Genomic DNA, 19,063 nt, shown 5'->3' with positions numbered 1-19,063 from the left:
GCTTGGTCTCCCTTAAAAACAAGGAGAACAACCCCAATTTCAATACCCTAATAAATATATACGTGTATATAAATATCCTCGATTAAGATATCAGGTGCTTTAGTATCAACCTCTTTCCTATAATTTATCCAGTTTTCGTAGTATTATTTTCGGCCGGAGTCGGATAGTCACCTCAACTTATGTCTTCTACAACAACACTATATTTGTTGTCATGACTACAAACATTAGTGGAGAGTACGAATTAATGGATAAGTTGATGTGGGGAATCGAAAGTACTCAAAAAGATGAATTGAAATCATTTTGTTACTTAAAGAGGATACCGTTACAGAAATAAGGATGGGTACTGGTAAATTTACTCACGTATAGGATTAATATACTCTCCATTAAGCGTGATTGTTTCTAGTATCTATAATGAGAAGTTGTATATGAAAAAGAAGTGAAGTCCGGGAACGTGTGTACATATGGACCAAGTATAGGACCACTAAGATGGCAAGATAGGTTTTTCAGCTACAACTGCAGAGCTAAAAAAAAAAAATAGTTTCTCAAAACTTCAGCAGGTCCTATTCAGAATAACTACCATTGTATTCCTTGATGAAATGATACAGAAAGGAGTACCTTTTTTTTCTGAGGGTATGGAGGATATCCTTTTACCCAAGGCGCCCTCTCAGAATCGGACTTCTCTATCTTACGTTTAAAGTCGACAATACAGGACACAAAGTTACACTTTGTCTCGAAAGCGCCGTCCCTACGGTTACCTAATTTTATGACACAAAAATGTAATATCTTTAATATAAAGTGTCAAGAATTTTTACAAGACAATTGTAGAAACAATTACAAATGTTTCCATTTCTCTACTTCCTCTACTTTCATCTAATCCAAGTTTTGTTCTTTGAAAACATATCCTAACTTTTTCTAATTCAATTGCTCAATCCACAAAAATGGCAAATCCTGTTGAAACCGAATTAGTCCTCATCAATGGGATTCCACAACATAATTTCATCAAAACTATTTTTTACTGGATAGGTACCATTCCGAAATCACAAACCAACGTTGGACATTCCTTGATAACAGTGTTCTCAAGCAAGAGACCGTGGACATCTTCGAACAGCATGGTCATTTTATAATTATTCAATCTCATTGTGCAACTATGGCATCAATAGTACATGAAAAAAGTGATAAGGTGACTGATTGCACCTTTAAGAAAAAGGTATATCATTTGTCGACCTTGAACATAATGAAAAATATTTCTTAGAACGCATCATAAAGTACCCCCGAAGGAACTACCATTAAATGTAGAAGAAAGAATGGCACCTATAGAAACGTTTGTAAAGTTGAGGCACAAACATCAAGGTAATGAGTCTATGCTCATTGGACATCCAATATCTGTAAAAAACTCTGCTCAATAAAGTTTAGAAGCGCCCGGGGGTTTCGTTCCTTCAAGAGACAATTATATTTTGAAATATTCCGACAAGAAGTCACCCATCAGTACTCCAGATTAACTCGTAGCCAGGTATGGGATCGCTTGGGGGTATGCGATATTGTGTCCAGGCTGTTTTTTGTTTACAATTGGACCGCTGTTAACCGGTATTTATGCATCTAATGAGGCTGAAAAGTGGACGACAGTGACAAGTACAGTTGTAAGGTTTTCAACAAGAACAAGAACAATAACGTCAGGAAGAAGAAGCAGACGAGGAACCGCGAAAACAAGAGCGGGAGCAACCAAACCAAGTTAGTCAAGTAAAACTACAAGAAGTTTCGAATGAGCTGCATGTCGCCCAAATATTGTAGATTTATTGAAATAGAATTAGTTCTCTTAAAAGAAGCACCACAATTTAATTCCATCACGAGCATTTTTTTAGTGGATGTAGGTATTATCCAGAAATTACACACAATATCTTCAGGTTGTGTCTCAGGTTTGCAAATATCTTATATTTGCATTCCTTTCTTCCACGCAAATATAGTCATCATTTTCTAAGAAGAACCTAAAGATGGTGTGTAGCCATTCTTAGAGAACTTTTTTCTAAATGTCTTTTAGAGAGGGAAAATCTCTTGGTGCTTCAACAATTTATTGAGCATAGCTCTTTAAATAGTTTTTGGATGTCCAATGAACATAGACCCAGTGCCTTGATGTTTCGTCTCACCATTGCAAGTTTGTCTATGTGCGCTATTCCTTCTTCTAGATTCAATGGTAGTTCCTTTGGAATTACTTCATTGATTTTTTTAGGCAATATTCTTGGTTATTTTTAAGACGGTAGATAATATTATTTGAAGCTTTTCCTCAAGGGTGCGACCAGCCATCTTATTACAGCCTCGGATTCTATTGCGGTCACTATTGTAGAGCGAGGGACAATTATTATGAAATGACCATGGTGTTTGAAGATGTCCACGGCCTTTTGTTTGAGAACAGAGTTATCCACTAATGACCAATATTTCACCTGGCCAACGTGCTTTGTGATTTCTGAGTAGTACGTATCCAGAAACTGAATAGTTTTGATGGAATTATTTTGTGGAATCCCATTGATGAGGACTAATTCGGTTTCAACAGGATTTGCCATTTTTGTGGATTGAGCAATTGAATTAGAAAAAGTTAGGATATGTTTTCAAAGAAAAAAGTTAAATGTAGGATTGTGTCTCAAGCTGGCGATCCGAGGAAAAGAATAAGAAAATTACATTATTTATAGAGTTTTTCTTTTGGGGACATACTAAATCAATAAGATACAGCAAAACTGAACGCAACCAATAAGGTTTCTGTTAAGATAAGAAAGTAAACACTCAGTCAATATCCATGTACATTCGTTTTAGATGATACATCATTAAGTTGGAAGCTAGAACATTCTTAATAGCATATTTAAAGTCAAACCTATGTAGTCTATATGAAAATTTTAGGAAAATGCTAAAAGTTATGCTATTATAGTTTATTTTTCTTGAATAGTTCATCTAATTTTTACGTAGAGATATTCTACCGACTATAGTGATAATTCAATGAGTAGAAGCTTATATTTAAAACGAAATGAAGAAGCCATTTTTTAACAAACACTGATCGACTGAAACAGATTAAAACTAGAGCCTGTATTACAGCTAGTTTTGGGCATAGTTCCTCAAAAAGTAAGTTTTTGCAGAGGTTGCCTAGACATTTGTAGATGAAATAATACCAAACCACACGCGACAATTAAGAGAATAATCACTTCAATATCTTAAAGAATTCGAAGAAATAGGCATAACAGAGATTGCTTATAGTATATGACAAACAGAACCTAGGCTAGCACCGAATGAGAGCCAGAAGTTAATGTAATGCGTAAAGAAGAGGAAACGATAGCGATCACGAATTAATCCATTAACTATCTATGTGATGTATATCGTACAAGGAACAAACCGTACGCTACAGTATGCTGATTTCATTTTTCTTCTATAATCAATAGTATATATGATAGACAATTGGAGTACCAGAAAATAAAGCTTTTTCAGTTAATGCAAATCAATCAATCAAACGTCACTTGTTATTTAACCTGCTATTTCCAGCGACGAGAAACTTTGTGGGAGCTATTGTTGTTATGTTTCTTCAATATCCGGAAAATCTCAGGAACTGAAGTGCCATTAGTTACAAAAGAATGGATTCGTGTTTATATTTACTATTTTTTAATCTTGACAAAACCTCATTTATGACGCTATCTTGGGAAAGTAACGTCTTTAAAAGTGCAACTTTAACGATAGGTGAAAGATTTCTGAAAGATCGTGGCGACCAAAGGAAATCTTGAAGAGGAATACTTTCCAAGTAGGAGACGCATCATCATGTAACGATTTTTACGTATCTATAGTGTCTCAGTAATGTTATTCTAGGTACTTTGATTGAGCCGCTAACGAAATGACAACACAACTTCCTAAATAACCTAATAATTGGAAAAATGCACAACGTGATAATCGGATTTGTTGAGAAATTGAATGCGATTGAGTAAAAATATGTCTCAATTGTCTAAAGAAAAAGAGCATTATAATAAATTACTCCTCGTATTAATGCGTACAGTTCCCTACTTGTTTTCACTCACTCTTTGTGAACAGATAAGTCCTTGAGTAGTTTAAATTCTGACTTCCTAAGTTAGGAAGTAAGAAGTTCTTAAATGTGTTAGTTTGTACCTCAACTTTCTATTTCTATTCAGTTATAGATCTTGGGGTTACCCGGGATTGAAATCAATATTATTTATATTTGCCTTTCCATTTTACTAATTTTTCCAATCTATAGACCTTTGTTTATTTAATAAATTGAAACTTGTAAAATAAACAAAAAGGAGAACATTTGTGACGTCCAGTTAGTTGCTTTTCATCAAAACCAGGCTTGTGAGCTAAGAATGGGATAGTATTAGCTGCACCTGAAAATCGTAGGTATCTAATAGTGGTACTTAATTTTAGCGCTTTAAAAGCTTCAATACCAACTACAGGTTTAGCACATGCGACATAGTAAGCTTTACGGTCTTGTCATGGACAATTGGTCATAACTTCACTACCAAAACTGTTTCATGGGAAGCTACCAAAATTAGAACCTTCAGGTAGCCATCTTATTATCATCTATGGTTATTAGATAAAATAAGTAACAAAGTTGTAACTTATATATACTATATCTTAACTTAGTTAATAGATAAACCCGGAACTATCAATAAGAAGTAAATTATATTCAACAGACTTAGCTTGATTAGTTTTTTCTGTTCTTATTTTAATTATATGATTTTTGATTGATCTATATGCCTTATTATCCCTAATTATTTTTAATATTTGATACGACATCTAGTGGTATCATTTTGCCTTGTTATTTAATCCTACTTGGTTAACCAATTCTGACAATTCTGCGTCGTTCGCAAGTTCCTTTAGAAGGTCAACATCTTCAATAACATCCGTTTCTTCTATTTCCTCTTCGTCGTCGTCATCTTCAGCTTCTTCTTCTACTTCTCCAATTTGGTTGTCTACATCTTCATTATAATCTTCGTCTTCATCTTCATTATACTCGTCAAAGTGGAACATATCATAAAAAGGTGTCGGCAGTTCTCCTCCTTGCGACGGTTTCGAACTATTAGCTGCCATGTTATTAATACTATCATGAAGACTTTGATGTGTTGCACCACCATCCTTTTTCTTGTCGTTATTAGCGTTTGAGGTTTGTTCATTTTGTACCATCTCTATAGCTGCCATAACATTGTCTTCAAAGTGTAACATTGCCTGGTTCATAACGTTATTATTAGATGGATTTAAAAGTTCGGCCAATGTTTCATTGTTGTTATTGTTATTATTATTATTATTAATGGAGTTAGTGGGAGCATGTAACCTATTATTGGTATTATTTTCGGTATTTTTTCTACTTTTTTTAGTTCTGAAAGTACCTTTACTAGATTCTTGAAATATGTCCCTCGTCCCTTCACTGTTAGTTATTCCCATATTATTTGCATCAGTTAATAAAGAGTCAGGTGCGCCATTTGTATATCGTCTTTTCCTTCTATCTTGATCCTCAGTGACAAAATGATTGAAAGAATTTAGTGAATTCGTATTACTGTTCACCGTTTGTTTGACCGAATGATATGTTTTATTATTATCATCGAATCTTAGTCTCTGAAGTAACGAAGTGTTATTTATATTATTACTACTTTTCCTAACTTGTAGTTCCTCTGGATCTGGGGGAGTAGGTTCATCTTCTTGCGCACTAGTTAAAGAACCTACAACGGCCGCTGCCATTTGAGAAAGTTGATTATTATGGTTATTATCATCGTCGTTATTATGTCTGTACTGAACATTTGGTTCGCCAGTCATACTCAAACTGGGATCAATCGGAATATGATTATTCGGCAACATGCGGGCTTGAGGTACATGTTCTGACTGTGTTACTATGACTCCTGTCCCATCTTGATACCTTAGTTTACACTTAGCACATTCTTGTATGACTTCAGATACAGTGTTTTTAATTCCTTTCCAATGATACTGTTCGGCAATTTTGGTAGTAACTTTATTAATTCCTTGATGGTCGACGTTGTGGAAATCTAATGCTACCTGCCTTTGTTTGTCTAAATCATATACAACTTCACGACCTCTCGTCATTAATTTCCCATTAATTAAACTATAAGACTTTCCAGTCACACGCAATCTTGCCTTTTCATTTCTATCACAATGTGCTGGGTATTTCCCAGTATCTAAATAATAAATCAATCGTTCATATTTCGCAAGTTCAATGCTCCTTTGAGGGTCTCTCAACAAGTCGATGCTTTTGGAAATATGTGCAAATTCTTTCCCATAAATGAAGGAATCTACTGGAACATCGAATCCTTTCAAAATAGCAGATTCGGGTAGTTTCCCAATTCTTTTAAAATTCAGTCCTTCTAATATTCGACGAATTCCAACATTCGTACCATAAATCAATGGGAAACATGATGAGGTGTACCCCAACCTCTGAGCCCATTCAACAAATGTCTCTACTAGGGTCTTCCCAATTCCTTTACCACGAATCCCAGCATTAACTAAAAATGTTCCCGTAACTACATGTGATGATCTACCAGGATATGCAGGTTGTAATGCAAATATTCCTAAACATTGTTTTTCCCATTGTATATTCAAGTTCAAATTTCTTGTCTGTTTTCGTACTTTATACTGAGAAGTTTGCCTCATTGTATCAATATCTGTTCCATAATTATTCTCTAGAACAGATAGATCATTTTCTATACCATAATCTAACTCAGGTATCTCACCCAGAACCATCACACATATATATGCACCCTTATGGAACCAAACTTCTTTAAATTCTTCCAAAGTTAATGTTTCGTAATAGGGGAAACTATCACCTTTTTCAATTTCCATATTGAATTCATCTAATAGAAATGTCAATAATTCATAGGGTAAACATTCTGAATATGCAGGTATAGGATACATCGTTGCTACTGTTTCTCCATCTTTCAGAAGAATAGTGTGTGGCTGTAGTTGTGATATATACTTGTCCGGTATAAGATTGGTAGCCTCTTCTTGATTTAGTTCATCAGGATGTTGTGGAATATTATCATTATTGTTCTTCTCGCTACTCCTTTGACTTTCATTCTGGTTTAAAGTTAAGGTACCAGAATAAGTACCATATTTGACCATTATGAAAGTGAAGCTCAAACTTAGATTTAACACAGCTGTTGTGACTTCGATGTTGTTGATTCTTTTCGTATTCTACAAAAGCTAAATATATATATGCTTTATTATTATTTTGAAAAGTATACGCTTTAAAGCGATTCTTTAAAAGTACGAACAAAATAATGATTTTTCAGAAATCTTTTCTTTAGACTCATATGAAGAATTTCAGAATTAGATTCTTTCTATAAGTTAACTCTTGATTCTCAACAGATTCTTCTTTCAAAAGGATGTCGAAAATAGCTATTGGTCAATTATGCTCTTCTTCAAATATAAGTAGGAATTTAATTACAGTGAAAAATCTCATCCTTAAGGCGATCGATAATGATGTCAAGTTAATATTTTTCCCAGAAGCTACCGATTTTATTTCTCAGAATGCTAGCCATTCCAAATTACTAGCACAACAGACTCCCAAATTTATTAAATCTCTACAAAGTTTTATCAAGGATTCCACTCAAGATATTGAAGTCTCCATTGGTGTTCATTTACCCCCAACATCTGAAGATGATCGAGTGAAAAATACTTTATTATATATAAATAGTAACGGTAATATTATTTCCACATACCAAAAACTACATCTATTCGATGTTGATGTCCCCAATGGACCTATATTAAAGGAATCTGAATCCGTACAGCCTGGCGTCGAGTTGCCAAATATAATAGATACTCCTGTCGGAAAACTTGGTACTGCGATATGCTATGATATTAGATTTCCTGAATTATCATTAAACTTACGATCTAGAGGAGCAGAGATACTTTGTTTTCCAAGTGCATTCACAATGAAAACTGGCGAGGCCCATTGGAAGTTATTAGGGAGATCAAGAGCTATTGACACTCAATGTTATGTAATAATGCCGGCACAATGTGGTGTTCATGACGTTTCTGATGATGAATGGAGTAGTCTCAATGGATTGAGTGAGAATGTTAAGAGAGAATCTTGGGGCCATTCTATGATAGTTGATCCATGGGGTGAAGTCATTGTGGAAGCTTCCGAAAATGATTCAGATCCACAATTAATAATATCTGAACTGGATATGGAAAAGTTGAAACAAGTCAGAGGGAATATGCCTCTTTGGGATCAAAGAAGAGCTGATATCAATTTCCATTCTAACCTTGACGTTAAAGAAATGTGAAAAATATTATTACAAAATAAATACAACTACAAAGTACTGATTCATGTAAGCTATCTAGTAACGATATATCTAAATAGGAAAATTCAATTGGTCATGAACTATTTTTTTTCCTTCTTATGATATCATTATTTTTTTGCAACTTCTTTCCTTGATTTATCTACAATTTTGAATGCAAATGTTAAATATGACGTATGTGATTTGATTTCACTTTCTATCTTAGTGACTTGTTTCCATTTATAATTTGGATCACCTTCCTTTATTCTAGAACCTTTCCCGAATGGATTGAATTCACTCTTTTCCGTTAATGGTTGTTTTTCATTTTCATTCTTTATTTCTCCCTCAGTCATGGAAGATTCCAATTGTCTTTTACGTCTCTCCATACCTTCAATCTTCCTTCTCTTGATATCTCTTAATCTTCCCAAGGCATCATCCAAAGTTCTCACCATTTGCCTTCTACTTTCATATTGTCTACCTTGAATCTCGACCATTTCTACATTTGTCCACCCGTTCCTTTCCAAACTTTCCAATGTCTTATCCACTTGTTCAATACATGGGGAAAAACAACAAAGCCCAACTTTCTCATCTTTTGCAATAACCTTATCTAAATGATGTATAGCATCCCAAGGTGCAGGTAAATCCAAAAATATAAGATTTGCATTCAATTGAACGTCCCCAGGTTCTTGACATGAAGTAACATCACGCTCCTTATTAATGGTGAATCCATTTTCACATACGTCCCTATGCGTGATGGTAACATTATCATCTAATAAACCATGTTCTTGAAATTCTTTCATTGCTTGTTCGAATCTAATCTTATGGAATTCAAAAGTGAATAAACGTTTTGATGATCTTGCGAATGCATGAGAGAAGGAACCTGATCCTGTCCCTGCTTCGATGACCCTCGATGTGTTAGGGTTACAATTCAATCTTTCCATAATGTATGATGAATCTGGAGTATAGACGATTTGTGTTCTATGTGGTAATGATAAAGTCCATAGTTCTGGGGTAGGTTGGAGGACGTGAATGAATGCGAATTTGTTGGTATTTTTGGTACGGATGGCGATTTGTGAACCGTATTTACGACCGATCATGTCCTTATGAGGAAATGAACCATAACGGGTGTTAAATGTTTCTTTGGAGTCAATAGTGATTGCTTTCGTGTTATCTCTTGATATCCAAATCAATGCGAGGTCACCTTCTTGAATTGTATCTTTATACTCTGAAAAACATGATGACATTTTTTCTCTGAAAATATGATGTGCAAGTAATATAGAATAAACTAGTTTTGTAACGAGAGCAGCCCAGGTCAATTCCAACTTTGAAAAGTCTCAAGTGATATTTTATATTTTTATATGCTATTTCACTATTATTCTTCACTGTTTAATTATGAAAGATTGAAAAACCTTGCGATGAGATAAAAGTTGAAGATTTTCTGAAAATTCTCGAAGGAAAAGGGTTACCCTGTGGTCCCTTCTACTGAAAGTGTCACTGACGTTTTTTAAGGTGTCAGACATAATTAATAAATAAATTATTTGTGTCGTCGTAAATTGTAAAGTAGTTGAGAGTCTTACGTACTCTGCTTCTTTGAGAACTGCCCATTATGAAGCTGGTCTTGCAGGTGGCATAGATAGTACATAAATTTCAGAGTACGACATGGTAACTTTACTGACAAGTTTTGATTGGAATAAGAATTAAGTGTGTAAATAAAAACTATACGTTAACATAAATATATTTAGTCTATCTCCTTTAGAGGTTATTATTTAGAATCCCATTCTTTGAATTACATAGTTCTGGGCTACGATACCAAACGATAAGTTTAGACCGTCCTCTATCCAATCTTTCACCCAATCACCAGGATCAACTCCAAGTTCTTCCTCCTTGGCTTCTTCGTCTGCGGCTTCTTCTTTAGCTTCTTCTTCACCTTTATCCTTTTCCGTCTCCAACCACTTAACCCATTTCAATGGGAAACCTTGTGATCTTGTTATAGTCGTTATATTATTTGTAATATCTTTCAGGACAATGGTGAAGTTAAAGTTTCCTGGATATGATGCATCTGTGGTTATAATATCCTTATCATCACTACTTGTCTTCCCCTTTTCTTCCACAGCAATTGGCAAAATAGCAATGAAAATATCACTGATTTTGTTTTGTTCCTCCTCCTCCTCCTCATCATCATCGTCATTTTCACTATTTTCATCATCTTTTTCGTTCAATTCCTTTTTCCTTTTCAATAGTTCATCATGAGCTTTATTGAACAATTTAATAGAGTTTTCCAAGTTGGCTAATGCTAATTTCTCACCGTCGGTAGTTTTTCCCCTAAATAAATTCAATTTTTGTTTCAAGAATTTAGCTTCATTGAAATCTGTAATTGTGGATCTTCTACCCGTATCCTTTTTATTTGGGTTACCCCATTCATCTACGAATATTCTGACACCACCTTGCACTTGTGAAGACAAAACTTGATGGAATTTATCTTCAATTTGATATTGCAAATAAGAATAATTGATTAAATCATGAACCAAATGAATTCTTAATATTTCATCTGTTTCACCAACCACTATCTTGGAAAGGTTTTTAGCCAATTCCGTAATCTTAATTGCACCACGAGACTGTTGTAGCAATTGATCTTGACCAATCTTATCACCAATTTTTTTAATTTGTGAAGTTGCTTGTTTTGTAGTCTTGTCCCAAAGAGTCGATACCGTGGCTTGACCGGAAGATGACCACCAATTGGAGATGGAAGTAATTGGATCATTCAAAGGTGTCCCATCCCTTCCCTGTTCTACCTCTTCTTCTTCTTCCTCCTCATGCCCTTGTTCTTGGTTTTCTTCTTCTTCTTTACCGCTTATAACTTCCTCCTCCTTTTCTTTGGTAATAGTTGGTGACACTTTTTCTGTTTTTTCCTTCCCTTCTTCTTTAGCAGATTGTTGTCCCGTCTTGTCAGCTGAGTTTCCAGTCAAACCTTTCTTTTTTTTAGAAGGTTTTTCAATACTCAAATTACTCTTTTCCAATTCGTCAAGGAAATCCATAATATCTTCGTCTCCTGCACCTCCCTCATTTGTCTTCCCCTTATTATCATTAGTATCGTCTATCGACTTATCTGTTGCATTTTCAGAAGGAAGAGACTCTAAGAATTCAAAAACGTCATCTACCTCAGTGGATTTTCTTTCTGTAGTCATATTGTTCTTGTCAAGATCACTTGGTTTACTTCCCTTAGATCGATCAAAAGTAGTTCTTGTTGTCCTTATACTACGAACACTCCCCTTTCTTGTATCTGACCGATCTACCTTTACCTTTTCCTTTACCTTTTACCTGTTCACAAATCTTGACATTTTGTTAGTGGGATTATCCCTCTATACGAAAATACAAAAAATGAAAAAAATGATAAAAATTTACAGAATTAGTTGGAATAGACGTTGGGCATCGCAAGATTTTATATATACAGACTTGGATTTGACTACACAGCAATGTGATTCACGTGGATAGATCGATAGATTCAAACTTGTATATCCCCTCCATCCAGTCGAACGAACATGCCTTCAAAGAACTCCATTAACAGACCAAAATTGACAGTGAACTTACATCGTAAGGCTCAAAAAGCTGGTAAGAAGAGAGCTGCCCGTGAAAGAGCAGGTCATTACAAGCCAGCTAGATCTGCTGATGCTTCTAAGTCGGGGGAGATTAAGTCTGTTGCTTTGGATTTATATTTCAATGACAAGGATAAGACAGGACAAGCTTCCACTAATACTAGTACTCTTGCTTCTGGGAATGGGAGCGTCACTACGAAGACACTTTCGAAAAAAAGAGCTAAGAAGATTGAAAGAAGTTTGAGATATGCAGAACAAAGGAAATTACTTATAGATTTACAAGCTAAATTGGAAAATGGAAATGATGATACTGCTATGGATGTTGATGGTGGTGAAGTTGTGAAAAGAGTTAGAGAAAATAAGAAGGAGAAAAGTGCGTTGACTCAAATGAAAGAAGCTCTTTGGAATGTTCTTGATGATGCTTCATCGAGTCAAGGTTTAGTTATTGGTAGTGGTCAAGGCACTACTCTTGGAGGTCCATTTTTCCCATAAAAGAAAAAAGAAAAGTAAAGTAATAATATTATTTAAAAGTCTTCCTTTACCCTCCTCCTTTTTTGTATATTAGTTATTAATGTAGGAAAACAATACATCTAAATTCAGAAATTAATACTTTTTATTATTCTATTTTCCATTTTACTTTTAATTATAAATCTATATATCGTGGTCAGCGTTTTTTTTTTTTTTGTTTTTAATCTAATAAATTTCTTGATTTCAATTCATCAGAAACTTTACTCTTCATGAATGAAATGACTTCTTCAGGGTCCTTGGCAGTGAAAACACTAGTACCAGCAACGATAACATTAGCACCTGCCTTGGCAGCTTGTGGAATAGTTTCCTTACCTAAACCACCGTCTACTTGAATATCTAATTGTGGGAACTTGGCTCTCAATTGTTCTACTTTTGGCATCATATCAGCCATGAATTTTTGACCACCGAACCCAGGTTCCACAGTCATAACTAAAGCCATATCTAAATGTTCCGCTAATGGGAATAAGACATCAACCGGAGTACCAGGCTTGATGGCACAAGCAGCTCTAATACCGTTTTGTTTAATCAATTTAACTAAAGCCAAGGGATCCTTGGTGGCTTCATAATGGAATGTAAATTGATCAGCACCACATTTAGCGAAATCTTCCACCCATTTCTCAGGATTCTCAACCATCATATGACAATCGAAGAAGGCCTTTTCACGAGGAACTGCCCCACGTAATGAGGCAACAATTGGTTGACCTAACGTAATATTGGGGACGAAATGTCCATCCATGACATCTAAATGTAACCAATCCGCACCAGCATTTATTACTCTGTGACATTCACAACCTAGGTTAGAAAAATCGGAGGCAAGAATACTTGGAGCGACAATAGGTTTGACCATTTTTTTTTGGGTATATTTACTTGCTGTATTGTTAATTGTGTTTTCGGGTATCTTTGAATAAACTAATCTCGAGTACTAATATCAAGATTATATTATTTATCCAGAAACTTGTTGACCATCCCACGTTTTATCTAAAGCTTCAATAAAATTACATAATAATATCCACGCTTCGAAAATTTTAGATATTTACCTACCGGAATTACTCTTCGAAATATATAAAATAGTTCCGCTATAAACCGAAAGTACTCGTAAAAGACACAGGGAGAAGGTTATAAACTTCTCGCTCAATGATAGTTGACAGATTCTAGAAAAGCTCTTTTCATTGATTAAATAAGATACTTAAATCTACATTGAAACTCACGAGATGGGAGGCCCTAAAATAAAGAAAAATGTCCAGGTGGATGCTTCATTAGATAAACCAATTGATAAAGATGCACCGCCTACCATCTTCACTACAGCATTGACACCAGAATATGCTACTGCTGCATTAAATTTATCTGTCGACTTCTTAAAGCAACAACAAGGTGAATGTAACAAATATTTAATTAGCCATCCGGTTGTATTATCTTCCATCGTCTTAATTTTGACCATTTATATGACTCCTAAATTCACGTACCCATCAAACGAAGACATATCCTCAGTCTCAAGTTTCTTATACCATTTATTCTTATTGAACAAAAGGAATGTCTTCTCTGCATTGATAATTACATTGATTTGTACCTCATTTTTATTTACTGGGCTTTCAAGAATCTCAGACTCATTCTTCAAGTCTAAAATAGATCGTATCTTACAGTCCAACGGTGAGCTAGTCTTCAACACTGATTTAAAAGCATTACAAAGTGATACTCAAGAGAAGAACAGGAAGAAGAAGAACACATCTGAAAAGGATACTTTGGAAAATACACACATCGTCGTGTATAGAAACACGCCAATTTCATTAATTTCCATCTCTAAAAATCTTTCTTTGGACAACGTCATCAATATAAATTCTATTGGTGCAAGGAAAGTCTATTTGAAAAGTGGGATTTTAGAAGATTTATTAGATTGGTCAATGATCAGATCAAGAACTTTATGCTCCGCATCTAAGAAGAAATCTGATACTCCTTTAAAAGTTATTGTAGAAGTTTATTCATTTGATGATAAATTAAAGAAAACTCTGAAGAAAAGAGGGTTCTCTTTTATTTCTTCTACGAAGATTGTTGAGAATAGATTGTTAGGTGGGTTGTTCGGTGTTAAGAAGGAATTATGGGGTGTTCAATTCCATTTCGCTTCAAAAGACAAGAACTGATTTGTGGTAGATCAAGAATGTCTCACTACAGATGTAACGTTATGTATGCTGTTTAGATATATATTTATATACAATGAATAATCTAACATGCAGATAATGCGAAAGAAAACAAATGGCGACTCATTCTTTTTTATAACTTTGAAGTATATATCATGTATATCAAACGAAAATATCTAAAGAAAGAATAAATGTGTTAAAGGGGTATGTAATGTAATTTTAAAGTAAAATGCAATTGAAGAACTGAAATATATATTGGATAACAATTAACGTGCTGAGTAGATTTTTTTGAAATAAGGCATGTCTTAATAATAAAACACCAGTCTAATAGAAAATGAATTGAGCTGATCCTGAAAGAACAGAAACTGTACAACCATCAGAACTAGAGAATGAACCATTTTCATAGATACATTCACCTTGAACGTCTGATCCATCGGTACCAACAATCTTGACATTAAAATTAGCCTTTTGGTTAGTATTTGGATTTGGTAGCAAAGATAAATAAGTTTGATCATTAGTGTAACCAGCCCCAAAGATAATTGGTGCCCAATTACCAACTTGAGAATCTTCATCACCCCAAACACAACCATCTTCGACACTAACGCCTGCGTTATTGACATAATATTGACTGGAAGTCTTTTTACCAGACCATTTGAAGAAACTATCTTCATCAACCACTGAAACTGGACTCTTACCACCATTAGATTCCACTAAAGTTGGAATAACCATATTTTCAGAACCAGGATAATCTGTTCTACATAGAGCAATATCTTTATCCAATTTATTCACAGCTTGAGCAGAATCAACATCCCATTGACATAAATAATCAGAATCAGTATTAGTTCTATACAGATAACCGTCTTTACAAATCAACCCACCAACGGCTTTACCATCATTTGGTTGTTCAGATGGCCATTGTGTTTTAGACATACCAGCTTGACAAGCATAAGAACAATAGTACCCATCTTTACATTCTGTAGAGATGTCAGCATCCATGTTCATAATGGATGCCCAACCGTTAAGGTTTAACCATGGTACAGAGATGACACCTTGACCTGATGGGAAGGAGGAACATTTGATTTCACCATCTTTGAATTTCTTACTTGGTGCAACGAAAGATTCCAAATCACCAACGATAGAGGATGATTCGGTACTTTTTTCAGTGGAAACAGAAGTGGATTTTGAAGGAGATATTAGAGTTGTTTTCTTAGCAGAACCAGCTTTTTCAGTGACTGTGACATATTGAATGGCACGTTTGTCATTATGACGATCTTCATGATGATAATCCCTACGGTGAGAATTTTCAGCAGGAGCAGGAGCTGGAGCTGGAGCAGCAGAGACCAGAGTCAAAAGAACTGACGAAGAAGTTAATAAAGTAGAGAATTTCATTGTTTTAGTAATAATAGTAATTTAAATTATTTTTTTAGTTAAAAGAGAGAGACTAGATAGTTGGAATAATTTAAATTAATCAATTGAGGTATTCGTTAAAGAATAGAAAAGGAATGGTTTAATATAATAAACTAAAATGAGTGAATGAACCGATTGTTGCTTTGATTTAAGTCCTAGAAAAAGTTTCTCCAAAAGGGAAAAAAGGTTATAAACTGCTCCAAAACGGTGTCAAATCAGTGGTCTCTTATATACTATTGAAAGCTCACATTAGGAATTTTTCCCTCTCTAGCTTCCCGGTTTTAATAAACATTTTTTTTATCACATTCTGTACAATCTTATTTTACTATAATAGTTAACGTTAGTTTTTTCTTTTCTTCTTTCCCTCAAGTTCTGGACTCTTCATTACCTCAATCTTAGAAGGTCATGACGTGGAGGATCCTTGTAGAAGAAGGGAACACAACGAACCGATTTTTTTTCCAAGGTCGGTACTTCGGAAATGTTACCACCATTTTCCTCGACGTAATCGAATATACTACAAGTTACAAACGTGTCATATATTCATTGGAGAAGTTTCTCCGGGGGTGGGATGAAAAGTTTTTTACATTTAAAGTTTCTATGGACACACCAAAATACCTTCGTAGCAATTAGTTGAAAAATTGTTCCAGACTCATACAAATAGCTCAATTCAAGCAGCTTAACCGACCACTATCCATTTATAGAACGTCTTGGATTATGGCCAGATCTTTTATTCGAACTGGGAAATTCCCATATTAGGGAAAATATAAAATTATTGAATCACGTAAGGGATCTCGCATGGAGTAGTTTATCTCAATTGGAAATTACCGTATAGAGATCCTTTTTTCCCTTAAATTGTTGAAATTAGACAATAATTGTCTTAAAAGGGGAAAGTAATTGGAAAGCGGTACGATACGGAGCCGGAAAACGTTAGAGTTTATTTTCTTCACGCGTAGTGTCCTAGTGACGCGTTAGTTTTGTAGCTTAAACACAAGACAACCCAGGCCTGGGACGGATTAGGATTAATGGATTGAAAAAGCAAGGATTGGGCGTGAAACCGTGCATGTTGAAAAAAAGGTAGGGTAGAAATCAAATTTTATGGATTGAGAACAGGGTTGGTCTACTCTGGCCATGGATTGAAAAAAAAATTGGAAAATAGTAGTCGTATAATATGATTTTTATAGTATTTTCTTATAAATACATACTAAAAAAATGGATTGGATTAGGATAGACTTTGGGTTAGGATAGGATTAGGACTGGATTGAAGATTTTCACTGGGGATTAAAAAAAGGCGGGGTAGGCCCGAAATCCCTTAGGATAGACCAAAAATCCTATCCTCCAGGCCTGAAGACAACGGTGAGGTAAGATGAAGTTAAAAATAATAGCGTTTTCTGTGGGAGGAGTAGTACCAACTGGCTGAACAACACTTCTGCTTGTTGAAAAATATTACCACCACACAGAGCGGGGGGATTTTACCTTTCTTTACACAATTGTATAATATATTTAGAGGAGAGAACCTACTGATGTTATTATACATTGGAAATAAACATAGCTTCTTGTTTCTTACGCCTCTTTTCGGATATTAATTTAAAAAAAAGATGAAATTGTTACAGATTTCTTAAAGAAACTGGTATGTTTATTCAAATTTCTCCACTTTATATATTCATTTTTGAAGGTTGCCCTATCGTATCTGGCCAAATCTAGATGATATAATCTTGTCTAAAGGTCTTACATTAAATTAAACACTAAATGTAGAAAAAATCTCTCGTCGTCCAGTAAGGGTTATAATTTTTGACCATTTTCGAACGGTGAGTTTGCTGAGCGCTTCCACCGGGGAGAGGTATCTATATTGAGGCCGGTGACCAGTAGAGTAATATAAAGATCCACTCAGGTTACTTCAGTGTCTATCTTTCCTCCTTCGAACCAACATTGAACTTTCGGAAATTCTTTACCCTAGCCCACCCTAAAGCAAGCTCAAGACCCGTAATATATGTGACGGGTACACCGGGTAACACATGTCTAATATTTATAATAGATAGTAGATGTTCTCAAGATGGAATAATTAGACCAGCATTATATAGAAGTGTGAAGTCTCCTATGTAAAGTATCAGACTCTTCGAACTGTAGGGTTCAACCTCTAACTATTCAACGATTTTAATCCCTATCCCTTTAACCACTACTCATTCATAGGCGTCAAATATGTCAATCGTTTCCTTATTAGACATTGAAATTTTAAACAATCCAGCCAAATTTACAGACCCATATGAATTCCAAATAACGTTCGAATGTTTAGAACCATTGAAAAATGATTTAGAATGGAAACTAACTTACGTGGGGTCATCTCGTTCATTAGAACATGATCAAGAATTAGATTCCATCTTAGTGGGACCAGTTCCAGTTGGTGTGAACAAATTCGTCTTTTCAGCTGATCCTCCATCTGCTGAATTGATCCCTGCAAGTGAATTGGTTAGCGTCACTGTGATATTGTTGAGTTGCTCCTATGATGGTAGAGAATTCGTTAGAGTAGGATATTATGTTAATAATGAATATGATAGTGAAGAATTGAGAGAAAATCCACCTGCTAAAGTACAAGTAGATCATATAGTAAGAAATATATTGGCAGAAAAGCCAAGAGTGACAAGATTTAATATTGTATGGGATAATGAAAAGGAAAGTGATATCTACCCACCCGAACAACCGAATGTAGATGAAGAAGAAGATGAGGAGGAGGATGAGGATGAAGAAGAAGAAGGTGAAGAAGAAGAAGAGGAAGAAGAGGATGGAGAAGGACAAGATGACGATGCTGAAGGAGAAGAAGAAGAGGCCGAGGAAGATGAAGAAGCAGAAGAAGATGAGGAAGCTGAAGAAGACCTTGGTGAAAGTGAAAATGAAGGAGCAGACAAACTTGTCGAGGAAGAAATCAGTGATAAAGAAGATGGCGACAGTACAAACATTAAGAGAAGGAAAATAGAAAAGTCCGAAAAGGATGAGGATAAAGAAGCAATTGTATCTACTCCACGTGACTAATAAGAACTTAAAATATGTAAGAACATTATTTTTTTATTCTTTTTTTTGATAGATAGTCAAGACGTTTGCAGTCCAAAGACAAAAGAACGAAATTCAAAATAAAAAGTATCAA

The 19,063-nt window shown here is 34.9% G+C and overlaps 10 protein-coding genes across 10 annotated transcripts; 4 read left to right on the top strand and 6 right to left on the bottom strand.

Moving 5' to 3' along the window:
* Positions 1 to 3,828: 3,828 nt before the first annotated feature.
* MCO6 (Mco6p) lies at positions 3,829 to 3,987 on the bottom strand (the record flags this gene model as incomplete). The annotated part of the gene is made up of 1 exon (XM_003980224.1): positions 3,829 to 3,987. The coding sequence occupies one exon, from the start codon at positions 3,985 to 3,987 to the stop codon at positions 3,829 to 3,831; it is 159 nt and encodes a 52-aa protein (XP_003980273.1).
* Positions 3,988 to 4,785: 798 nt separating this feature from the next.
* Positions 4,786 to 7,107, bottom strand: SPT10 (Spt10p; the record flags this gene model as incomplete). Its single annotated transcript, XM_003980223.1, has 1 exon — positions 4,786 to 7,107. The coding sequence occupies one exon, from the start codon at positions 7,105 to 7,107 to the stop codon at positions 4,786 to 4,788; it is 2,322 nt and encodes a 773-aa protein (XP_003980272.1).
* Positions 7,108 to 7,370: 263 nt separating this feature from the next.
* NIT2 (putative hydrolase) lies at positions 7,371 to 8,273 on the top strand (the record flags this gene model as incomplete). The annotated part of the gene is made up of 1 exon (XM_003980222.1): positions 7,371 to 8,273. The coding sequence occupies one exon, from the start codon at positions 7,371 to 7,373 to the stop codon at positions 8,271 to 8,273; it is 903 nt and encodes a 300-aa protein (XP_003980271.1).
* Positions 8,274 to 8,398: 125 nt separating this feature from the next.
* On the bottom strand, positions 8,399 to 9,511 carry GCD14 (tRNA 1-methyladenosine methyltransferase subunit GCD14; the record flags this gene model as incomplete). Its single annotated transcript, XM_003980221.1, has 1 exon — positions 8,399 to 9,511. The coding sequence occupies one exon, from the start codon at positions 9,509 to 9,511 to the stop codon at positions 8,399 to 8,401; it is 1,113 nt and encodes a 370-aa protein (XP_003980270.1).
* Positions 9,512 to 10,033: 522 nt separating this feature from the next.
* Positions 10,034 to 11,452, bottom strand: MTC1 (DUF5427 domain-containing protein MTC1; the record flags this gene model as incomplete). Its single annotated transcript, XM_003980220.1, has 1 exon — positions 10,034 to 11,452. The coding sequence occupies one exon, from the start codon at positions 11,450 to 11,452 to the stop codon at positions 10,034 to 10,036; it is 1,419 nt and encodes a 472-aa protein (XP_003980269.1).
* Positions 11,453 to 11,806: 354 nt separating this feature from the next.
* Positions 11,807 to 12,352, top strand: ALB1 (Alb1p; the record flags this gene model as incomplete). Its single annotated transcript, XM_003980219.1, has 1 exon — positions 11,807 to 12,352. One exon carries the CDS (start codon positions 11,807 to 11,809, stop codon positions 12,350 to 12,352), a length of 546 nt encoding a protein of 181 aa, XP_003980268.1.
* A 196-nt stretch (positions 12,353 to 12,548) lies between these two features.
* RPE1 (ribulose-phosphate 3-epimerase RPE1) lies at positions 12,549 to 13,235 on the bottom strand (the record flags this gene model as incomplete). Its single annotated transcript, XM_003980218.1, has 1 exon — positions 12,549 to 13,235. The coding sequence occupies one exon, from the start codon at positions 13,233 to 13,235 to the stop codon at positions 12,549 to 12,551; it is 687 nt and encodes a 228-aa protein (XP_003980267.1).
* Positions 13,236 to 13,599: 364 nt separating this feature from the next.
* Positions 13,600 to 14,523, top strand: PHO86 (Pho86p; the record flags this gene model as incomplete). The annotated part of the gene is made up of 1 exon (XM_003980217.1): positions 13,600 to 14,523. The coding sequence occupies one exon, from the start codon at positions 13,600 to 13,602 to the stop codon at positions 14,521 to 14,523; it is 924 nt and encodes a 307-aa protein (XP_003980266.1).
* A 321-nt stretch (positions 14,524 to 14,844) lies between these two features.
* On the bottom strand, positions 14,845 to 15,909 carry NCA3 (SUN family protein NCA3; the record flags this gene model as incomplete). The annotated part of the gene is made up of 1 exon (XM_003980216.1): positions 14,845 to 15,909. The coding sequence occupies one exon, from the start codon at positions 15,907 to 15,909 to the stop codon at positions 14,845 to 14,847; it is 1,065 nt and encodes a 354-aa protein (XP_003980265.1).
* A 2,214-nt stretch (positions 15,910 to 18,123) lies between these two features.
* Positions 18,124 to 18,951, top strand: ASF1 (nucleosome assembly factor ASF1; the record flags this gene model as incomplete). Its single annotated transcript, XM_003980215.1, has 1 exon — positions 18,124 to 18,951. One exon carries the CDS (start codon positions 18,124 to 18,126, stop codon positions 18,949 to 18,951), a length of 828 nt encoding a protein of 275 aa, XP_003980264.1.
* Positions 18,952 to 19,063: the final 112 nt, after the last annotated feature.

This window comes from Naumovozyma dairenensis, chromosome 7, assembly GCF_000227115.2.
Source record: "Naumovozyma dairenensis CBS 421 chromosome 7, complete genome".
In the NCBI taxonomy this organism is placed as follows: domain Eukaryota; kingdom Fungi; phylum Ascomycota; class Saccharomycetes; order Saccharomycetales; family Saccharomycetaceae; genus Naumovozyma; species Naumovozyma dairenensis.
Note: the sequence above shows the minus strand (reverse complement) of the source record. Positions and strands in the feature narration are given on the sequence as shown.